The sequence below is a fragment of the Leuresthes tenuis genome, unplaced genomic scaffold, assembly GCF_036924035.1.
Source record: "Leuresthes tenuis unplaced genomic scaffold, fLeuTen1.0.hap1 SCAF_4, whole genome shotgun sequence".
NCBI classification, from domain to species: domain Eukaryota; kingdom Metazoa; phylum Chordata; class Actinopteri; order Atheriniformes; family Atherinopsidae; genus Leuresthes; species Leuresthes tenuis.
The window spans coordinates 8,084,648-8,107,207 of record NW_027325358.1 but is presented as its reverse complement, the minus strand read 5'-3'; the positions used below and the strand labels follow the sequence as shown (position 1 = coordinate 8,107,207).

General features: G+C 39.1%; 1 protein-coding gene across 1 annotated transcript in view; it reads right to left on the bottom strand.

Annotated features, from left to right (window-relative positions):
- The window catches only part of LOC140305491 (xylosyltransferase 1-like), an 85,118-nt gene extending 73,495 nt beyond the window's left edge, over window positions 1-11,623 (bottom strand). The window contains exon 1 of the mRNA XM_072384382.1: window positions 11,288-11,623. Within this exon, the coding sequence (XP_072240483.1) occupies window positions 11,288-11,569 (282 nt within the window). The 5' untranslated portion in view covers window positions 11,570-11,623. The remainder of the gene's footprint in view (window positions 1-11,287) is intronic.
- Between the last annotated feature and the right edge of the window lie 10,937 nt (window positions 11,624-22,560).

Genomic DNA, 22,560 nt, shown 5'->3' with positions numbered 1-22,560 from the left:
ACGGGTGGGCTCGAAATGTACTGCTGATGGAGAAAACACCTGCTCAGTTATGACTACGAGCTCTGGCTGTTCTTTGCATGAACACTGAAGAGTCGCTGTTCAGGCACTGATTTAGAGTTGTATCATTTTATTTTTTCTTAAACTGTTTTTGTGTTATGCATAAGTCAAGGGAGCAGGAAGAGGAAGATACAGATCTTTGTGTTGTGCAAGAGCGTACGTGAGTGTGTTTGTGAGAGGGAGACTGTGTGGGTGAATGCTCTTTTATTTAGGGTGGAGAGCATTTTATTATTTTATGCATTCTGTAGGTGTGCACCTTTTGAGTGAAGAGCATGTGGGAGTGTGTACGCGCATGTAGGCATCTGATGTTGGTGTTTGCATCTAAGAGTATCTCCCTGCTGTCTCCAGTGTAGCTTTCAATGTCCTCTCAAGTGGCTGCCCGACAAGGGCAGCCATGGCTCTCTTGTATATAGTATCCTTTGTTGTAGGTAAAAGAAAAGAAAAAAGAAACCCCTTTAAGATTTTCTCACAGCAGAAATGTATCACCAAATGTCTGATATAATGTTACAATAGTAATTCTAAAAATTATAATTATTGTCATCATTAAGTCTACTTTATTAGTAACATTATATGGTGCAACCAGTGATTTACAGTTGGTTTGGGAAATGGAAGACTTAAGAAGATGGTCATGTATAGTACTGATTTAGTCTAGTTTCACATACGTTACATGCCTATTAATTAGCCTGCAAACTAACACAAGCGCTTCAAAGACTTCTGAACAAAGAGGGGTTTTGTTTGCTGGTACGTTCAGCTAGCTAAAGTGCAGGACAAAACATGCTTGCGTATTTAATTAATGGGACAATTTCAAGAGGTTGAAACCATCTGCCCCTGACGAAAAGCTGATATTACCATGCTATATGCCAGATTTAAAGGATATATGGATATTAGAAATTTATGTCACTGACCTAAAGGTGCTACAAACAATCACTAGATGTCACACTGGAGCCAAAACCCATGGTGGAAACTAACATGGAGCCTAAAAGCAGCTCACAGATTTCCTTATTTAGAGATAAATTTAGCAATTTCCCCCTCAATTGGACCTTTTTACAGTAGGACTGTGGTTTTTCTTCAGTGAATCAACATGAACTAACTTGCATGCACAGTCAGACAAGCTGCCTCAAAGCAGAATGGAGGAACTTGATTTGTGACACATAAAGGCAAAACATTATTGTGCACTACTGTGGAAAAGATATCATTCTTAAGAAAGGGAAGAGAAACTGGGGGGAAAGGCTGAGCTATGCCAAATGGCACAAGAAGTGAACTGAAAATCAGTGGCAGCAGGTCTTATGGAGGGATGAATCCTCCCCAGAGCCCAGACATCAACATTATCGAAGCAGCGTGGGATCATCTTCACAGAATACGGAACAAAAAGGCAGCCGACATCCAAAGAAGAGCTTTGGGATGTCCTTCAAGAAGCCTAGAGAACTATTCCTGAAGACTACTAAAAGAGATGGCAGAAAGCTTGTCTGAGAGGATTCAGGCTATGCTGAGGAATAAATTGTGCCAAATATTGATTTTAAAACTCGTTAGAATTGTACACACGTTGTTTTTGTCTTGTATCCTGTATTTTTTAGATTTAGATTTGAACATTTTAGGAAATCGCTGCATTTTTTTGGAGACATATAAAGGATTAAGGGGTAGTAAAGAAAGCAAGTTTTTTGTTTTAATCTGGATTACTAGGGGATACCACTAAAGTATCTACAGGACAGCAATCCGTGTTGTGGCATAGAAAAAAGATCTTTACTTTCAATTGGACTATAAAGCTTCTGCCTGTCAGAAATTTCATCCATACCTAGGTAAAGGATTATTTCTACTAGATGAATTTATTCATTCAAGTAAAGAATTTAACCACTTGAATCACAAGTTTTAAGCAGAAATGGAGAGTTGAGATGATTCCATTAACAATACTTATTTGTCTAATCCTAAATCTCAGCTCCTACTTAGTAATGCTTGATAAAGCCAGCTTCATCAGTGTCTTGACTCTAGCTTACCTCTAAATCCTAAACTTCCCCAACAGAGGGGAAAATTAGAGACCTGATCCCAGTTGGAGCAGACGGCATTTAGATTTCGGTTAGTTTCCAGAAAAAGTCTTCAACCACATAGTCTCTGCCAGCCAGGCCCAAGCTACACTAACAGCCCTTCAAACAAGACCGGTTCCTCTGAGGATTACGCCAGGATTTGAGTCAACATAGGATTTGTTGAAGGGATGAAACATTTGTCTTTTCTTTTATTCCCCAAAAATATTTCTTCCTTCAGCTTTCTTCTGTTTTGCATATGTCTCTTTTTCTCCGTCTTTCTCTTTCTCTCTCCACTCACTTTCTCCTTTAATAACTGAAACAAGTCTTCTGGGCTGTTGGCATTCAGCTCCAGTGGTGAGAAGAAGAAAAAAGAAGGAGGAGGATAAAGAGGAAGAAAAGCACCGCTGTCAGTTCCTCTCCTCTTGCTCCATGGGACTGGAAGGACAAAAGCTTTCCCTGACAGGCCGGATTGCCCCTATATCTGCTCAGCAGACATGTCATCACTGTGCTTCTTCACCATGCTGCCATGTTCTCTTTCTCTTTCTGTCACAGCCCCTCCCTTTCTTATTAGAATAATATAATACATGGAGATTAGTGCATGATGTGTTCGGGAGGAAATAGAAAGGCAGTAGCTCATGCTCAGTCTCATTAGTCTGTGAGGACGTGATTACATGTTCACATGCATACTCGTTTTAAACGTGAATCAGCATGTTGCATGCGATCATTTCAGAAAAGTGGGTAGACTACCGCATTCATCTAGGCAGTCAAGCTTTTCCTCAGTGAGATGTGACCATTATGACTGTGAGACAAACACACTTCATACTGTCTAATGATCCCCTACAGAAGGCTGTTCGTGATGAATGCTGTAGGGGATGCAACAGAGATGTTAGATATACATTATGCACTGTGATCAAGGCTGACAAATCGGCAATGCACACTACATGAAAATGCCACTTCACAAAGTCTGACCCACAAATACCCCAGCTTGATGGCTTACACTATGAGGGGAAAATTCACTTACATTTTATGTTCCATTACAGAAAAATTGAGAGTATCTTTCCCGAAATATACTTTCACTTACTCTACAGAATAAATGAAACACTATACTTAACCAAATGATTGCCATTCCACTTGTAATGATGGAAGATCTGCATGTTTCATCCACATAAGAACTCAATATGTTAAAAAAATGCGCTTTTCAGTAAATGAGTGTCATGTTTGAATTTGTGAAGGAGAACTAGAACAGAAATGTACGTAATAGTAATCTTAAAGCTCATGAAAACTTGTTTCCAAATAATAAAGTGAAACTTTGGGAATCTAGTGTTTTACTGTTCCAGTAGGTGGGCAACTTATGAGTGGCTAAAAAAAAGAGGCCGCATCAGTACAGCAGAAGCTGAGATACCCTGACCTGAAATGAGTCAATATTCAACACTGCTGGATGCTACATTTTCCACAGCAGTCTTTTCACTGGCCCTTCCCATTCTTAAACAGCCACAGCTTTCAACATCCACACCGACAATGAAAAACACAGGCTTTCTGATTATGAACTTTCCAAGTCCCAGGTAAACATAATGACATCACTATGACATCATCAGAGTAAATACAGTGTATCTATTTAAAGGAATCTCCCTGAAACTACTGAGCAGCAAGTGAGTTGAGCTGAACAAACCCTCCATATGTTAGTCAACTTCAGATAAAACTAACTGACCCCTTCCCCCAACTGCTACCCCCCACAACCGCCTATCTCTCCATCTACGTCTCAATGTATGCGTGTTTGTGTGTGTGTGTGTGTGTGTCTCAGGACTGTCTGCTAAGCCTCTTACCTATGGGATTATTGACATTGCAAGGTATTATATAGCTTCATTCATCTGGATGATGCGTTATTAACGTGTTGGGGAATTAAACCATCTGTAACAGCAGAAGAGGATGATGGGAGTATGAGGGGAAGATCAGAGCAGCAGGGATGGCAGGACTGAAGTTAATGTGCCTGATGATTTTGTGCTTGTTTGTGATAGAGCATTGCAACTCTAATTGGTGGTAATGATAAGCTTTGTTTGAGCAGACTTGACAAGAGACAAATGAACAGTATTTATGGTCTTTGATTGCGCAGTATACACGAAGGCATCATGCTGAGCTCAAAGCACACACGGACATGCAGGCCCGCACAGATTCACTGCGTTTTTCATAGATGCACATCACTCAAGGTACTGTCGAAGGAAAACCCAGAACAAAGCAGTAGGGAAACATAATCAATGGAACTGCGTCCACACAGAAGATGAGGGGTCAGATGTGTTGCAGCCTGTCGAGGCCCCAAATCTGAACCCCTTTTTAAAGGGACATATTTGACAGCAGTTTGATCCAAATGCTAAATCAGTGAAAATCTTTTAAGTGAATACTTTACCTTCCTAAAACAAGGTAGAACAAATTCCTTCATATGCCACCCAAAAAGCCCTCATTTTCCTCTGGGGGCTCATGGTGGCTCAGCAGCTTCTTTATGATAGAACTTTCTAATCTTCTTTTTTGCTTACTGCCTTTATGACACATGACATTAAGGATGTAGCGTAATGCTCGACAGATAAGTAGAACTCCAACTATAGTTATTTTTCTATTTTACAACAGGTTATTCTCACTGATTGGGTTTCGTGTTTAGTCCTGTGAATTATGCTTGTCAAGAGTCCCAAAAGCCCTGAGTTATGGGTTTTTAAAATCTTGATCTCCGAGTAAAACTCCCGGCTCTCCCTTTACAATAAGAAAAAGCAGAGAAAAGAAGCATCTCATAATCGAAATGCTGGAACAAGTTCTTCAACGATTTAAGCAGTTAATTCATTTTCTCTTTACGGATGGTGGTGTCACTCCAGCACATTAAAAAAACTGACATCAGGAAAGAGGAGAGTGCCACTGGGAAACAGAGCTGAATACAATTAACAGATGGGTTAGCATATGTTCACTGGGGAATTCGGAAGCAAGTATGGAATTCTTTTAAGACTCTACTTATATGTTTAAAAATAACTTGATAAATGTAGATGTAGATATTTATGTGCCAGGTGATATTATAATAACCATAACAGCAATCTGCCTGTTCATCATGTTTACTTTTCTTCTGCTATGAGCGTTCATATAGTGTATTTTAATACAACTAAAATGTCAATTAACATGTTTTCATTATGTTCTGTTCTGTTACAGAATGGCTGAATTAGTCTGAATTAGAGACTGAAATGGAAGTTATCCAGCAGTCACTGAGACATTGTCTGATAAATTCACTAAAGACAGCTGCTGTGCGCTGACTTTGACCATGTTTATAGATAAATTTAAATCTTGTTCAGACGTGCAGCTTTATGTTCAGCTTAATGTGCTCCCACCAATTCCTGAGCAGGGTAGACAGAGAGAGTGAAGTAGAGACAAGAAAGTAGCTATGGTGTGTCAAGAAAATGTATACATTTCTTTGCCAACATCAAGGTAACTTGATGTAATTGTCATTGTTTGCAAATGTGAACACTGACGTTAATGTTAGGGCTGTCACTTGTTTAAAAAATAAAGTTTAAACGAATTTACCAAATAAATTTACTTCTGGCAATACTTGCTATTTTTAGTTGCAACACAACAAACATAACATTAGCTTATTATTATTATTCTACTGAGGGATTACCAGTACATACCTTTGGTCAAGCTGAGAAAAGAGTGCCGGCTGCTAAATCCCAATGCAAAGTACCTCTGATGGTGTTCACAGAAAATTTGCCTCAGATGCTCTGTGCTTGGTCAGGACATTGCATGTGAAACTAGAGTGCTTTGGTTCTGGTCTAAGCGAAACATTCTTCTGTGTATCATTTCACATACTGAAAATTAACAGTCAACTCTTGATCTGATTTCCTGTTCTCTTTTTTCAAATGGGCAAACTATTGAAATTCCAAAGACCGCAAGCATTAGTTTTTACAACTGCACCGCTTGCAAAGTTACTTTATGTAGCATGACTGCACCCTCAACACGCTGTTTGCTCTTAACTTGATGCTGCGGTTATCCATTAGCTCTATTAAATATAAGATGGTAATGGAACTTGTTCCACTCTTATCTCCTAAGTAGGAGTCAATGTAATTGACTGGACTACATGAGTCATTCTACTGTATTTTCTGTTTATGAGTGTACGTGTAGTATTTTCAATGTTGTGACACCTGTTGAATAGCTGGCTATTCCTTTGTTACACAATGTCAGAAAACAAAAGACAGAAAAAGATCGCTGGCTTAGCTGTAAACAGATGGCACGGCACTGAAAAGGCCCGCAGTATTCGCACCTGCGCTAGAAGATGTGTTTAGCAGGGCAGAGTCTGCGCTCGAGCTGCTATGGATACTCTTTTAACAAACTATACAGCACATAACCTACACTTTCAGGATTCCATACTGACAGCTTGCATATTAGTAGGGCCAGCTTGGAGAAAAAACATGACAGGGTGTTGCATTATGATGATGATAAAATGTTTTCCCGTTCCAGGAAGAAGCATACTGTCATGTATACAAATTACACTTCAACATCAAAGTATCTTGGGTTTTTGATGAGTCTCTTTCAAGTCTCAGGTGTATACTTATTCCTTTAGATCTGAATATGTTCCTACTGCTCTCTCAGACTAACGACACTTGAAAAAGAGTCTCTCCGTGTGCAGAAATCAACTATAGCTGGATGGACTGATGGGCAGGCTGTACTTTACTCTTCCCTCATTATAGGTTTTACAGAATAACACTTTATTGATGTAAAGATTGGGCTGTTGGAACAGTGCATCGGTGTATCTTCTGGGTCTGTCCAGACTGTAATTACATATGTTCAAAGGTCCTTTTTAAAGCAGAACAGCTCACACTCCAAGACAATTTACTTTTGGGGAGAGCCAATTTAACCGCCAATTACTACAGGAAAAGTGACTTTGATTTAATACAAAAACTAGCACTGACAGTGACTGGTGCATGAAGTAGTGCTGGAACAAACAGCAATGCCAGGAGCACGTTGTGAGAAAGAATGGAATCTGACATGTGGAAAAGGTGAAAAGGAAGTTTATTACTAAGTGAATGAAAGCCTTTCATGACAAATGAGAACGCAAGGCCTAAAATAATGTCATGATTAGAAATGTCACACCAGACAGCAGTGTACTTTTACACTACTTCTGTGTAATATACAACACATGTTGGGTCCATTACTGTCAATGAAAGTAATTAATTGTGCAAGTGAATATGAGCACAGGATGATTAGCCTAATCTTAAGCTACATTTGTAGAACTGGCTTTTCTTCACTAACTGCATCACAGATAGGAACACTAAAGTAATGCAACAACCATGCAATAAGTGCAGAAACACCAAAATCATTTCAGCAATCTTCTGCATATAGGCTAAACAAACCATGGGCATTCAGTCATGTTACGTTTATGTGTCTTGAGTTTTTAGAGACTAAGAAACTATTCTCTGTACCGGCAATGTATCACAAATGTCTACCAGGTTTTTGTTGTTTTTCCAGTGTTGCGCTTGTGTGCTTGTGCATGCTTATTGATACTGTAATCAGTGACAAAATGGGAACTCTTGTGAACTTGTGAAAATTAATAAATAAAACAGCAGCAGAGTTAGATATGTCAGGAATTCAGGTAAGGACATAAACCTGACTTTAAATCATTAGAGCGGTGGCTTATTGTCTTTATCTAATAAAACATTAGACAGTGTACTTCTGGAGCATCATGAGTGCATTTCTTTCTCAAGTTATGTGAACTACTGATGAGAATTTACTTTTAGAGCAAAGAAAAAGGTAAAGATTTCTGGGTTTCAAATTTTAAGGTAAAACAAAAGCAGCATGACGTGAAGTTGTGGGCAGAATCTAAACCGCTCACTGAGTGACATTCTCAGACCCGAACAAAGAGACAGGGCACGCCTAATGTGGGATGTTTTGAGGTGGTAATGACTTAAAACACCCAAATGTATGTTCTAAAGCTCTGAAGCCCAACTTAAAGATGAAAAGTCTGAGAGGCTACAGGCACAAGCTCATTCAATAGTATTGTGCAACATAATCTCTTAGCATTTTGAGTCCATTCAAAACAACAAAAAAAGACTCATACCCAATGTGTGTGTGCGTGTGCGTGTGTGTGACTATATATTTGGAAATGCAGGAGGGTGTATTTGCAGAGAGCGTCCTACATCCATGTACGTACACTGTTTTAGTTTTTTGTAAGAGTGCTGGTATGTGTGTGTGTGTGTGTGTGTGTGTGTGTATGTGTGTGTCTGTGTGTGCGTGTGTGTGTGTGCGTGTGTGTGTTAGTATGAGTCAGCTATGTGATCATGGACACAGTGGAATGAATCACATTGTGGTTGTGGTCGTGGCTGAAGACTAAATGATAGCGACAAAGGATTTTAGCCCAGTTCCTAAATGCAACACATATGCATAGGTCTTTGTTACTTGTGCTGTGCAATTAAATGATCAACAATACTCCCTCTGCGTGTTTTTTTCTTTTTTCTACTTATGCCTTTAACTGTCATTCTGATTATCTTTAAGGCTCCTGAGGCTCTTTACTCGTCATTTAATGTCTTTCAACTATAAAAATAATGTCAATGCAGGAGAAAAATATGGCAAAAATCTTTATTTTGCTGTATAATATCACGATATGTATTTAAACAGGTCATGTGACACTACCATGTAGAACAGTAAAGTACATGGTACCAGATGCCTTGAAGGGTCTTTGTCATTTCCACTTGGAAAACTTGATGCAATGGAAAATATGTACATCAGAGGTAATGTTACGTATATTACCATGACTAAAGGCAGAAGACTTTACAGCATGAATAAGCCGGACACCTACTGGGCACAAGGGGATCATCACAGTAAATGACTCCTGGGGGAAGACGGAAAGAAAAAGCTCATGACCAGATGTGAAGCTCGGAGCCTGATGCTTTTCAAAGCTTTACTCAGTCTGCTGCTGAGAACAAGATTTTCCCACCGTCACAAGGACCACTTTAACAAGTGCCTGTTGATTTTGTGTTACAAACTCCTGTAATAAAGTGGTGTGAGGAAAAATATGACAGACAAATCAATAAGTGCAGAAATATTTGGATGATGAATGTTCAACAGGTGGTCAAAGCCAGAGTGAAAATACAAACTCACAGCGATTGAATCCAAATATAGGCAGAGAAGACAAGAACAACAAACGATAGTGGTGAGAGAGAAAAAAAGTCTACTTTCTCTGTGCAGCATTTCCCTCAAGAGAAACAACAGGAGACAAGGACTAATGACAGCTGTAGCTCCTGCCTGCTGGGATGACACATCCAAAGCTATGCATAATGTTCCTATCCAACACAAGTTATCACAAAGAAATTCTGCTATTGTCATAGCCTAGCTCCTGGCTCATTCTATTCTGGATCAAAGTGCTGCTCTCCCCTCGCTCAGACGCGCTGCCTCATATAGCATCAGTTGGCGCTTATGCGTCACCCTTGGGCTGGACAAGGCTGCCTTGCCAAGTCACACAGACACACACACACACACTCACAAGGGAAGAGAGAATGACAATGCAGTGATTAAGTAGAGAGGGAAATGTGTATGTGGCCAGCGGCGATGAATTGAGTGCGTGGCATCCAGGAGCTACGGAACTGCACAGAGTAAGTTGACAATCTGACAGGCAGCAGACGAGCTGACTGACTGGTTGACTGACTGCCTTACAGGCTGAGTGAAGTGCCTTGAGGCGATAGATGAAAAAGGTCATATACAGACCCACTATGGGCTTTAATAGTGAAATACAATTGGACAAATTGGTGTTGATGCAAACTGAAAAGGATTTGACATACTTAATATATAGGTCCTGTCACGTAATACATAATTCATACAATAATTTCCCTTAATTTGCCTCAGGATCAAAGTATAGATCATAGATCTATAAAATTAAACAAATTGAGGAGCACCACCATCCATTCAGGGATATTGAAAGTAGTGTTCTGTGAGAAGATTATTATTAAATTATCAAAAAAATAGACACCTGACTCAAATATAACCCGTCCTTGGCATGACTTTGCACTGCGGAGATGCCGGCAGGTGGGACTCTGTGTCCCACCTCTTGAAGTGAGCGAATCATTGTCTGCAGAGGCTCCAAATGAGTGACTGTCACATAGTGTATCTACATCAAAGTCGGTTACCTGCTGATTGCATGGTGAAAAGTCCTCTACACCTGTGTAGCTGGCAGCTTTATGAGGGAAAATTGTTGCTCGATTCCACGCTTGATAAACTGCGTCCAACCTCTTCAAGGCAGCCTAACTGCTTGAGGCCATTAGTGAGAATTTCAGTTTTTAAGACTCTGATTTAGGTCATAAAAATTAATCACATTCTGTGTGGAAGCACTCAGAACATACTCAATATATTCATCTATGCTGTGTCTTTAGTCAGTGGACTTAAACCATGTTTTTTTTTTACTTTAGGAGGGCAGTTTTAAAATGTTCAAATCATGATATCAAATCACCTTCTTCTGAATGGCAAAGTTCAGCCTGATCTGTTGATTGTTCTTCCAAGATGTTCATTATCAACATTATGTTCATTATGATTTGTTCTGTCTTTTTTTTCTGTTTTCTACCTTGAGCTTTGCGTTTTCACGCAGATCTTTGTGAAACCATCGAAAACAATTCTGTAAATTAGGTTTTGTTTTCATTTTGACTATGTTGAGACAGTGCTGCTGAGCTAGCAGACAGTCTACTGCTGGCTTGAAATTCCAAATAGACCATGACAGGTATCGGCTTTAACCCCAGACAGTGACTCCGCTGTCCAGGCATCTTCACAGCTACTTCTACATGAAATATTTTGCCCTTTCTCGCAACCATTCTGCCCTAGAGTGAGCATGCAAGCCCAAATTTCACACTCAGCTTTGGCATTTTAAACAGGAGTCTGGACTGGAGTACATTCATTCAAACGGCGCAGTGTGGCTCCTGCTCGTTGCAAGCATTCGGCCACGGATGCCCGACTCCTTGCACTGTAGGAGTAAAAGGGGTTCGCTTTGCATCTGTCTAATTTCAGACATCCTTACATTTGTCCTACAAGAGAGCTTCCACTCAACTGACAACAACCAAACGTTCATTTAGAGGCCCTGTCGAGCGCTTGTCTCCAAAAACGTAAATTGGGAATGTTTTGACCTGTCTGCCAACCACTCCATCCCCAGCGAGGGAGTCTCTTTCTAGCGGGGACATGATATGACTACATCGGCAGCGCCTCTGTCTTACCGGCTGCTGTATGTGGCGAGACGTCCCCCTCCCAGGCGGAGGATGATGCTGCCCCGGCTGCAGCTGGACTGCGTGCTGAAAATAGTCGCTGCCAGCGGCTTTGTTGCCTGCGACCCGGTCCCTCTTCTCCCGCACGTTGGAGCCTGCATTTTCTCTTTCTTCTGAGTCGAGGGTACTGAAGTTCCACACAATCAGAGTCTGCACCAGCAGCACCGTCAGGGCTGCGATCAAGGCGGACCGCGACCGGCGGGCCAACCTGCGCGCACACAAGCCGCCAACCATCTTCGCACCGGGCTGCTCAGAGCTGGAGGACACGTCTGTAGCTCTCCGCAGCTCGACGGGAGGAATGAGTGGAAGTAGAGGGTGGTAGAGGAGGAGGTGGTGGTGGTGAAGGAGGGGGAGGACGAGAGAGGCTGTACTTCACGGTGGCGGAGGCGAGGAGGAGCGGCGAGAAGGAGAGACACAGGGCCACCGTGTGGTGAAACTCGGCGGAGTGTTCATTGACAAACGCGATGCTCCAGGCACCTCGGCTCGCATTTCAGTTGCCTCCCTGCGTGATAGAAATTACAGTCTAATTTTTCATCTTTCCGAGGAGACATTTTGATACTGATCAAACAGGTACCTGTAAATGTTGAAATGCTGAATAATATTATTAGAAGGCAAAAATCGCAGCATTTCTGGGCCTTTAGGGCTTTTTGACAGACACTGATGCCAAGGGACGTTGGCACTCCAGGCTCTCAGATATATTATTGCCTCGGGCAGCTTGTAAGTAATTCATACATTTCAGTGAACCTTCTGTTGCGCCTCTTTGCCTTGATAATTCCATCTTTTTCCTTCTTCGACCTTTCTTTAAAACCCTTGCTAGAGCTCAAAATCCAGTAGGAACATTTCCTTTGCTTTGTAAATGTGTTGTAGCTGTGTCGTGGATGTCATACTGGCAGACTTGAATAAAAGGTTCAATAATCCCCCAAGGGAAATTATACTGTTGCAGTACATTATAAATTACCGTGGACAAGTAGATGAATAATAAAAATCAGTTGACAAACTGCTGTAACTTTGGAAGTGCTACAAAGAGAGAGGTGGGGTTAAAATCTCCAAAGATGCCATGAATACATTGAGGTGTTACAGCAAGTGAGCTGAAGATGTAACAGTCTTGGAAGGTAACACAGGTGAACTCTCTCTGAAATCAATATGCATATCGATATGTGGTGTGTAGGAACATTCCTTCTCAGTCACATGTCCAGAATCACAACATCTGTTGGTAATGCACTCCCTCCCCCTTTACTCTTATCCTTCTGTCTGCAGTCTTTGTCCACCCATATAGTCTGAAAGCCATAAGCATAAGAGTTCAGAATATTTTCCTGCAGCCATGTCTTTGTGGAACATAATGCATTCTAAATATTTCCACAGTGTGCTTGTCAACCCTCCAAGCTTGTCAGTTTTATTTGTCATTTACCTTACATATGTGGCTGCATGACTGCCTGGTGTTTAACACTGTCACTTCACAATAAGAAGGATCCTGGTTCAAGTCTTTGGTGAGGATTTTCTGTGTGGTTTGCATTTTCTCCTGTGGTTGTTCTAAATTGATTTTAGGAGTGGCAGTTTACGTGGTTGTCTCATTTGTCTCTGTGTTGGCCCTGTGATAAACTGGCAACCTGTCCAGATTGTACCCTGCCTTTTGAGTGATGGCAATTGGAATAGGCCCCAGCTCCCCATGAACCTGAAGTGGATAAAGTGGGTATGGAACATTAATGAGTGACTGAATGACCTTAGATTTTTCCATGACAATCAATTAAAGAAACGGTTTAAACTTCTTCCTCTCATCGCTCTGTTTTGCTCCTCCCTAACATCCTAGACATCCCCTCATCAAATTGTCAGGATTTGTTGTCTTATCTCAGGCATTTATTGGGCTTTTGGAAGTTTGATCAGCTGCTCCCACATATTGAAACAGTTACTCAACAAATGTTAAAGTAAAATATTTTTAAAAATATGTAGAACTGTATCAAAGGTCATTAAAATTTAGCAAAAAACAGATCAAAATTGTAACAATTTTTTTTTCATTGTTCGCTTCTGTCCTCCTGTTTTCCTTTCACTGACATGGCTGTATGGAAGACAGTTGATAAATATGAAAATAATAGACAACTTCAAATTTTCTACTTTCTGTTATGTCTCAGATTCATCTTAATTAATTCTCTTTTTTTTTAAAACTAATCATCCAACATCAATTTGTCACAACAACAAAGTAAAAATTGCCTTTTGGAAAAAAAAAAGTCCCCTCAGGCTGGGACCTTGAGCCCAGGCTGACTGAGTTGAGAAACTAACCAGCTTCTGTACATAGGCTGAACCAACTGATCTATATGGTGCCCCAAAACTGTACAAGCATTGCATAGAGCAGTCCTAGAACTAGGATGTACCAGCGCTTTGTTTCAAGTGTTTTGATAAAGGGTTTTAAGACATATGTAAATGGCAGTTTAAAACCATAATTTGCTGCTTTGTGATTGTGGAGAACTGTGTGTGCACAGATTAGAAAAGACTGCCATAAGTCAAGATTCAGAAAACTACAAAGGGTCTGAAAACTGAGTATGAGTATAAGGAAACAATTGAATTAAATTAGAAATTACTACTAAACTCACAGCTTTTTCTGTTTTCATAAAATTCCATAAGCTTTTGAGGGCTAAAGGCATGTCATTTTTTTTCTCTCTGCATCTCCACCTGTTGTCCTGAAGCTGTCCATGGTTCCCATGTTTGTAAAACACAGGGAGAAACTCCTCCAACAAGCCTTTTTATACACAGCAGGAATTTTGACTGGTCATGGTTGGAAAAGCACTACTCAAAACACTGACCATGGCTCTGGCAGAAATAAGACAGTAGAAATAGACTGCCAAGTCAACCCGGTGCCATTTTACACTTCTGAAAGCCTCATATAATAATATATAATATAATAATATAGCCTAATATAAACATATATTATCACTGCTTTAAGCCAAAAGATCCAAATTTTAGACAAAATTGTTTTCTTAAACTAAGTTGTTCAGGATTTTGTTGCCTAAACCTAACCAGTGCATAAGAAGAAAAGATTAATTGATAAGTCAATTCATTTACAATGATAATAAGTAATGATTTTACTTGCCCACACATGATGAATTTCTTTGTCACTTTAGATAATACCATCAACACATTAGCTTATTGCCATGCAGCTTCTCATCAACAGCATGACAGTATGGCGCAGTACGTGATAGATTTCAGGACTTAATATTTGTAGCTCTGATTATGGCTTTAAACATCTAACTCAAAGCATATATATTTAACCGGAGGCCAAGTGTACTTAGCTTGCAGACTTACCTGGTAGCAGATAAAGAGCACAGGCGGGGGTATTTAGATGCAGCCATGACATAGGTTCATCTATATCCTTCTTTTCTAAAGGCATTTTCTAACTGCTTCTGTCTGTGCTGTGCACCTAAATAATTTAGAAGGTGAGAAGCTTTTAACATTTTCACAATGTTAAATGTGGCATGTGTGCTTTATTTAAATATAGCTCAAATCATATCATAATGTTGCACAGCAGGCTATCATTCACTTTGATGACTGCACATGTGTTACCCCAGGAAATAAAACTCACCTTAAGAGGAGACTGCAATCCATGCCAGGCTACCTGAGAATAGTACTGATAGTTGGATGACTTAGAATTCATGGAACTCTCTTGCTTGAGTTGCCGTTGACACACTTCAGAACAGTCGACAAAAGAAAGATGGAAAATCTTCCCAATTTTCCATGAGATATTTTGAAATGCCCAGCGAGGTCATTCACTTCACTTTGGGATAACATTTTTGGGCCACACTGACTTATCTGTATTCACCAATCAAATGAGTACCTGGCTGTTGCTTTGCAATGTCCAGTTAATGTAACTATAACTACATGATATATTTATGTTTACTTTAACCCTCTTAAGCTACCTGGTTTCTCATGACTGATGCACCTTTGTCAGCGATGAGCTGAAAGACACCAAAATGAGGGAAATCACAGGTTGGAGGGAAAGATTTTCCATGGAGGTTTTTCAGCCACACATAACATTCAGTCATTTTGATCAAATCTCCCCAAAAGATATATTGACTGGCATCTAAAAGTACCAGACATACTGCAAAATGCCAAAGCTCCAGATAGATCACCCAAATGTCTATAGTTTGGTAGTTTTCAGCAAACCTTCATTGTTTCTAAGGGCATGTTTATAGAGGTTTAAACTGACTGAAAAAGAAAAACCCACTGAGACATTTGGTCATATATGCCAAAATGTTGTTAGTCGTCAGAAGAGGCATCAGAAAAGCTTAGGCCTACCAAGAGATTGGCTCTTTAAGACCTATATCACTCAAGCAGTTATTTTCCCAGATTGAGGCTATTTGAAATTCATGACAGAAAATAAATCTGTTTGTCACAACTGAAAACCTGGAGTCTGATAAATGACATTCATGATAGTCTAACTGGTCATGATAAGTTGACCCTTGTCAAAGCTGTTCACATCTCTACACTAGCACGTTGTCCCACATTTGTCATATTATTTATACAAATTGCTCTACAATTATATTCAAATATATCCCATCTCAGTGTTCTCTCAGTTCTTTGTATTGCATATTTCTGAGTGCCATTTTTAAAAGTTAATTCCCAGGTTAATTCATCAATGATTGCAAACCGATGTCCAGAAGGCTTTGTGGAATCAGATAAATGTACCTTTAATGAACTGGAACATTTTCAACACTGCTATAACATGTATGACAGCATATGAAAATATATATTAAAATAAAAACAACTTCCTACTCTTTGTTCAGATTTGTAAAGTGTTGCCATGAATATGTTTTTTGTGATTGTAGACCAGGCAGAGACAGCAGCTATGCATTTCTGTCAAACTGATAACTGGTTACATTAAATGAAGAGCAAAATAACGTAATTGTGGGAGGAAAACAATAAAATTGCGAAATACAAATTCTGACACTAAACAATATTTTCTATATATCACCCATTGGATTGGTAAGTAAATTATACACTGCAGTTGGTACTGAAACAAAGAAATGTGAATTATTATTTTGAGCTCCACACTGTGGTTTTCATCTTTAGGGAGGGCATGACTGACACACAGACAAAGCGAATGCAGAGTCCAAAACAACAGCTTGATAGTAGACAAAGAAAAATATCATTCTCAGACTGCAGACTGCTAACCTTGTGGCTCTTAACTCAACAGTGTAATTAGACATTCCTGCTATTGTCAAAATCCCATCAGGACTTTTTATATAGCTGTTCAATTACAGCTTAACTGTTTATATTGTTCAGCTAGACTTCACTTCCGATAGAAAAAGAGTCAGGACAAAAAGTAGTAAAATTGGTCTGTATGAAGTTGAAAGGAAACTTTATCATTATGGATTATATTAAGGATTATTATGGACCCAAATGTTTGGATTCGATTAATTTCTGAGCATGAATACTGTCACTGGCAGTTCTTATACTATCGTGATATAATCTGTCTGAAGAACTTTCTCTGAGGAAAATGCCTTGACCTTGCCTCTGAATTAGGGATAGCATTAACGCAGACATTGGTGTGTGTCTACCATGTATCAGAAGAAGAGAAGACTTTTTCAGAGAAGACTTTTTCTCACCTAACAGAGATATTAGAAGGAGTAGAGAAGTCACATAGAGTTGGAATACAAGCAGTGGCTCCACTGTTTGCTTTTCCAGATCATGGCAATGCATTGATGCATCATAACTTTTCATACACTGTACCCAAAATCACAGTAGTGATCAGACATCTCTTGGATATTAAGGTGGTGACATCAATGACATTACAAGCCATAGACTACCTTTTAACGAGGCATGCCAAAGTCAATGCAACAAATGGATAGAAACACTTCTATCCATTCACTGAACCTTGTAAACTATCATGTTATATCTCTTCCTGTTAATAGAACAATCTTTGCCACTTGTAAATGTATTGCTCAGTATTGGACAGATTTAAAACCTGTCAATCTTTGTTTATCATTTTAAAATGTTTCTTTTTAAAAAAAAAGGAAAGGGAATAGTTTTTGTCACAAATTTTTGTCACAGGCTAAAATGCAGCTAGGTGGACAAGAATGTTATACTGTTAGAGCCTAAGCATAGCGTTTGTCACAATGATGGCTTAATAATTTAAACACACTAAGACACATTAAGTGTCTAACCTGTAATCTTATCATTAACTTTTAGCATTTGAATTGCAACAGAAATTGTAAAATTGTTGGTATTTCTGCAGACAAACAGAGCTAATTTGACAGAGATAAAGCTGCTGATCACAGACAGACAGATAGATAGATCTCAAAATGATAACGCTCACAGACACTTCAAAGATATTCGAGCATCCTATCAGTGTTAATTCATGTTTCATCAAGAAGAGTGAGAGATGAGAGGAGTAAAGAGAGCTTGGCAAACCACAGAAATGTCAAGTAGTTTGTTACATAGATGTGAAAACAAGCAAGAAAAGGCAGTGAGGAAGAAAATGCTCACACAACCATTAATGAGAACAAAATTAAAGAAGCGCAAGATGAGAAATGTCAAAAATTAGATGTCAGAAATTAGAAGACATGACAATGAAGTGCAAGAGAGATAGATCACAGTTGAAAACAGAAGCATTTATGAGCTCAACAGAACAGATTAAAGCCAGAAAACATAAAATAAGACTGAGAACAGCACACACTTCTCTTGCAGCAGAGCCTTGAGAGTCTTTCTCTCTCATTAGCTGCAGATCTGTTGCTTTGGGGACCAAGTAGGATGACTGTCGCCACGACAGTGGTTACCATTCCCTGGGGCAACAAATGCTTGCTGACTTTAATTAGAGTCGGCCTCTATGTCACTCCTACAGACAGACACACACACACATTGACTGACCATAGTAACTTGCCTGGAGATTCAAGCAAGCATGCAGCCACAAAAGCTCCACCTGCGTCTTCTGAGGTTTAAGCAGCAGAGACAGAGAAGAAGAGAGACACAGATGAGCAGCCAGCTGGTGGAGTGAGTCTGGGAGAGGAGGAGCCCAGGTGGGCACTGCACAACATGTCTGCTCAAGCCTTAGGCGTCCTGCTGTAGGACACTCTCATGTGCTCAGTGTTTTATGTAATCAGGCAGCGTGCTGACTGAAGTGCAATATTACACAGAGAAACGCAGCAGCAGACAGGTGTCTTTGACAGCGATGCCCCAGGGTATCAGAAGGAGGTTTTTTTTTCTCCCACTGGGATACAACAAGTGACTTAAGTGGCAGATAGGGAGGGAGCAGGAATTTTGCAAATCTCCAAATCACTGTTAAACTGCAGCATTCTAACAAGTGGTCTATAAATAGTATGTGTAAGCACAAGTCATGAGTGCGGCTTGTGTGAAAGACTGAGATTGTCCCAATCATGAAGAGCTGAAGGTAAAAACTTCTTAATTATATGACATCATCTAATTACAACAAAGTCTTTAATTTGAATTGATCTTAAAATTCACTGATCACCTTTTTACTCTAATGAGCAGATACGTTGATTCTGGTAGAGAGTTATATCTTTGCATACGGTATAAAACCACTAAGCAATTTATGTCATGTGAAAACTAAATCTATGGTTTAGCGCTGATATATAATTGATCCACCTTTTTACCTGTGAGCTGCTGTCAGTTTCTGTGTTACAGTCAGATGCAGGACCGATATCAGCACCTTATTTGAAAAGTGGCACCCAGGTGCTTTATTTTCATCACGCAAATTGGTGCTGAAACCAATTGATATCCACAACTAGTGTACAGTTGTTTAAAGCTGTGCTGAATGCCAATTACACACTTTCCATTGCACTTAAAAGCTACATGTTAGCTGGTGCCAGTGTGTTCTTTGACCTGAGTGAATAGTTTAAGACTATCCTGCTCTGCAAATTCACAAACCCTGTTGCATGCTGAGGCTGTTTTCTCCTTACAAATCACTTTTTGTAATCAAATTCAGTGTAAAAATGTAATCTGCAAGTGTGCCGTATTAGAATGGAAAACTTGTCAGGCATAGCAACAGTAACTAAGGGTACGGGCTTTAAGAAGGGTGTCATAGGATACTTGCAGATCTGTAGACAAGCCAAGATTTATATTTACCACTAATGAGTCAAAGCATCAGCAACCTCAGTCAGGATCATAAAGGTTACAAAATTATTAACCCATGCTGGATATCATGAAATACCAACTGGCCCCACATTAGGACTTTTCTCAAAAACTACTTCCTGTTCAATGGCAGTGCTCAAGTATTATACTTATCAGGTTATACTCATCCAAAATAGCCAAGAGAAATAAAAAATGCAAACAAAATCAAAGCTTGGGTCTTAAGAGCATAAAAAATCTCAAAACATTCCTTGAGTAGGAATATTTAAAAAACATAGTGACACTCACTTTTGTTATTTGGTTGTTGATCTGAAATCAGTATTTGATCCCAGAGGATGAAAAGCTTTATAATCACCTGTTCACATGTGCATGACTATGAGTGTGTTTTTCCTGAGGAAATAGGCATATTCCAGCGTACTAAGCTGCTCTAACATCAAGCAGTTTACCCCGGAGGAATGCTGCACTTCTTATCATGTACAAAGCTTAAATCACCACCAGGGAAAACAGACCAGCCAGTCCACTGTGAAGCCATAGCTGTAAAAGGGCAAATGGATAAGGAAAAGGGAAGTCAGCCAAGAGAAAATTTCTACAACAAAGTGCATAACACCACTGTATAAAGTGGGAAACGGTCAAACGATGTAGAAACATATTTGCACATCATATAGAGATTTATATGTTTTAAAAGCTTTATTTGTCGCAAATTTGCATATCCACAAAGAACTGTGCAACAACAATACAAGATGATAACATTGTATACAAAATATGAAATAGTGTGAGAAATTCAAATTGTACATAGAATGCAAAAATTAGTTGAACAAAATAATATGACAATAGTTTCTTTTAGTAGTACTAATTAGTTTAATATACAATGAATAAGCACACACAATAAGCAAAAGAATACTAGCTCTATAAATATTTGGGGGGGGGGTATGCATGTTTGCTTTCACACCACCACCAGTGAATGTGAAAGCCAGCATGAGACTTCATACATGCAATAAGTATGCAGATATCTAACCACATTCAATTCCAGGAGACAGAAGCTACTTTTAAAAATATCTTGCTTTCGTGGCTTATATAAAGCTATAGTAGCCATAGTAGCTTTATCAAACAGCATGTGGTACTCAGGATGACAGATGGCACAAGGCATCAACTTCTGAGAGATAACGAGAATGAACTGAGAACATGGCCTTCAACAGTTCTAGGTAATATCCTATTCACAAGATTTAATTTGTGATGGAAGAACATAATCACTGGTAATCTCTGCTCATTTCAAAAAGATTAATGAGGCTCCACTACAAATACATCACTTCATTTAGTCTAGCATTGCACTAAGAGTGATCGTAGGCAAATGAAACAACACCGGCATTATCCTGCAGGAAACCCACTTCATAGGCAGTGTACGTTTGAATTCTAATGTAATTTGTAGAATCGTTATACAGAATATATGGAATGATGAAAAAAGCTGTTGAAATCAACACTTATTTTTCTCCTTAAAATGACTTAACTGCTAATTGTAGAGCACACCTGAATGAAAATACTGACTTTGGTCCTCTTTGTTCTGATAACTGATTTGTTGTTACACACAAGTGTAAGCCATTTTGTCCATAAAGTGAAAGAATGTGTTTTCCTTGCTTTACTGGAACAGCAAGCATATAATGAAGTTACTCGTGGCATTTTAAGTGCAGCATCAACTTACATGTAAAGGTTTAGCACTCCAAGCTAAATTTCAGATTTTGGTGATTTTAGAGGTGATATTAAGGTCGATACAACTGCAGCAAGTGTTTTGTGTAAACAGTGCAAAGGCAAATATAAATTGTGCAAAGGTTTGATACTCTTCTACTTGTAAAACATTTGTGTCTTAATTTACTTGTTTGGTATGACCTCTCATTGAGTGTGCAGCTTGATAAAAATCTGACTTTTCAATCTTTGTGGTAACACTCAGCAATCATAGCTCCTCCAAGTAACTGAGGATCCTTAAATTAAGCTATGCTAAAAAGCAGAACAAGTTATCAAAACACATCATCGTTAATAAAAGACATAAGAGGAACTGTGGAAACATCTGAAGAAGATGTATCAAGTGCAAAGAGGAAAGATTAATTAAAAACTTCAGCTTCAAGTAAATAAAAAGAAGATAAACTGTTCATCAAAGAACTTGCAAACTGCACAGCACGGGATTGGAATGACTTTGCTTTGAGGTTATTTATCATGCAGCAGCACTGTAGATATGAGATAAAATATTTCTTCCAAAAAAAGAAGAAGATATCTGATCAGAAATATTATTCAAACAGCGATCAAAGTGAACTGTGAATCAGGAAAGTTGTCTAACCATTTGCTAAGACTACAGATAGTGTGGTGATTATGCTACAGCAAATGTTTAATTAGTTATGTTGACATGCACAAACACACTGCTCTGATGACGTTCATCTTTGGATCAGCAGAAAACATGTATTTGGTATGTTTATCCACACCCGCATGACAAAGTAGCCTCATTGTCCATATTGTATTTTTTAAGCTTTCACTGTGAAACTGCAACATTTTGTGCACCAATGTAGCTATTTATCAGATTGGGTTGTAATCTTACTATGGTAAGTTAGCATGCTGATAATTGTTTATAATTGCCACACAGCATAGCTGAGGATGACTCAGATGACCGAGGATAACCAGCTGTGTAGGTCGATCAAGAGTGAATAAATCAGTGCTTAAGCAAAAGAATTAAATCCAAAAAAAAAATGCACTGATCCAAATTCAATCTGTGCAATATGTATGAATGCCGTGTGTTGGTGGTATATATATTCAGAGATTTTTAACCTTTCTCTACATTGAGATATAGCATTGGTATGAACGTAAACACAAAGTTTTTGGTTGTACAGTAGATGAAAAATCTATTGGAATCTGAGACATACAATACATGATTAAAATTAAATTCAATTATACTTATTTACACAAAAAAGGTCATCTTTAATGATAACCTTCCTGTCTCTGAGGCAGACTGTGTGGATGCTATGTCATGCAACCTGTCTGTGGTACTAACCTTTGAGGAATAGTACAGCTCTGTGTAGCTTTACATCTATTAATATTGATATTATGTGACCTAGAGCTACTCAATTTGTTCTAAATCGCTCAATGAACTTCCTGTCCTGGGAACACACCAT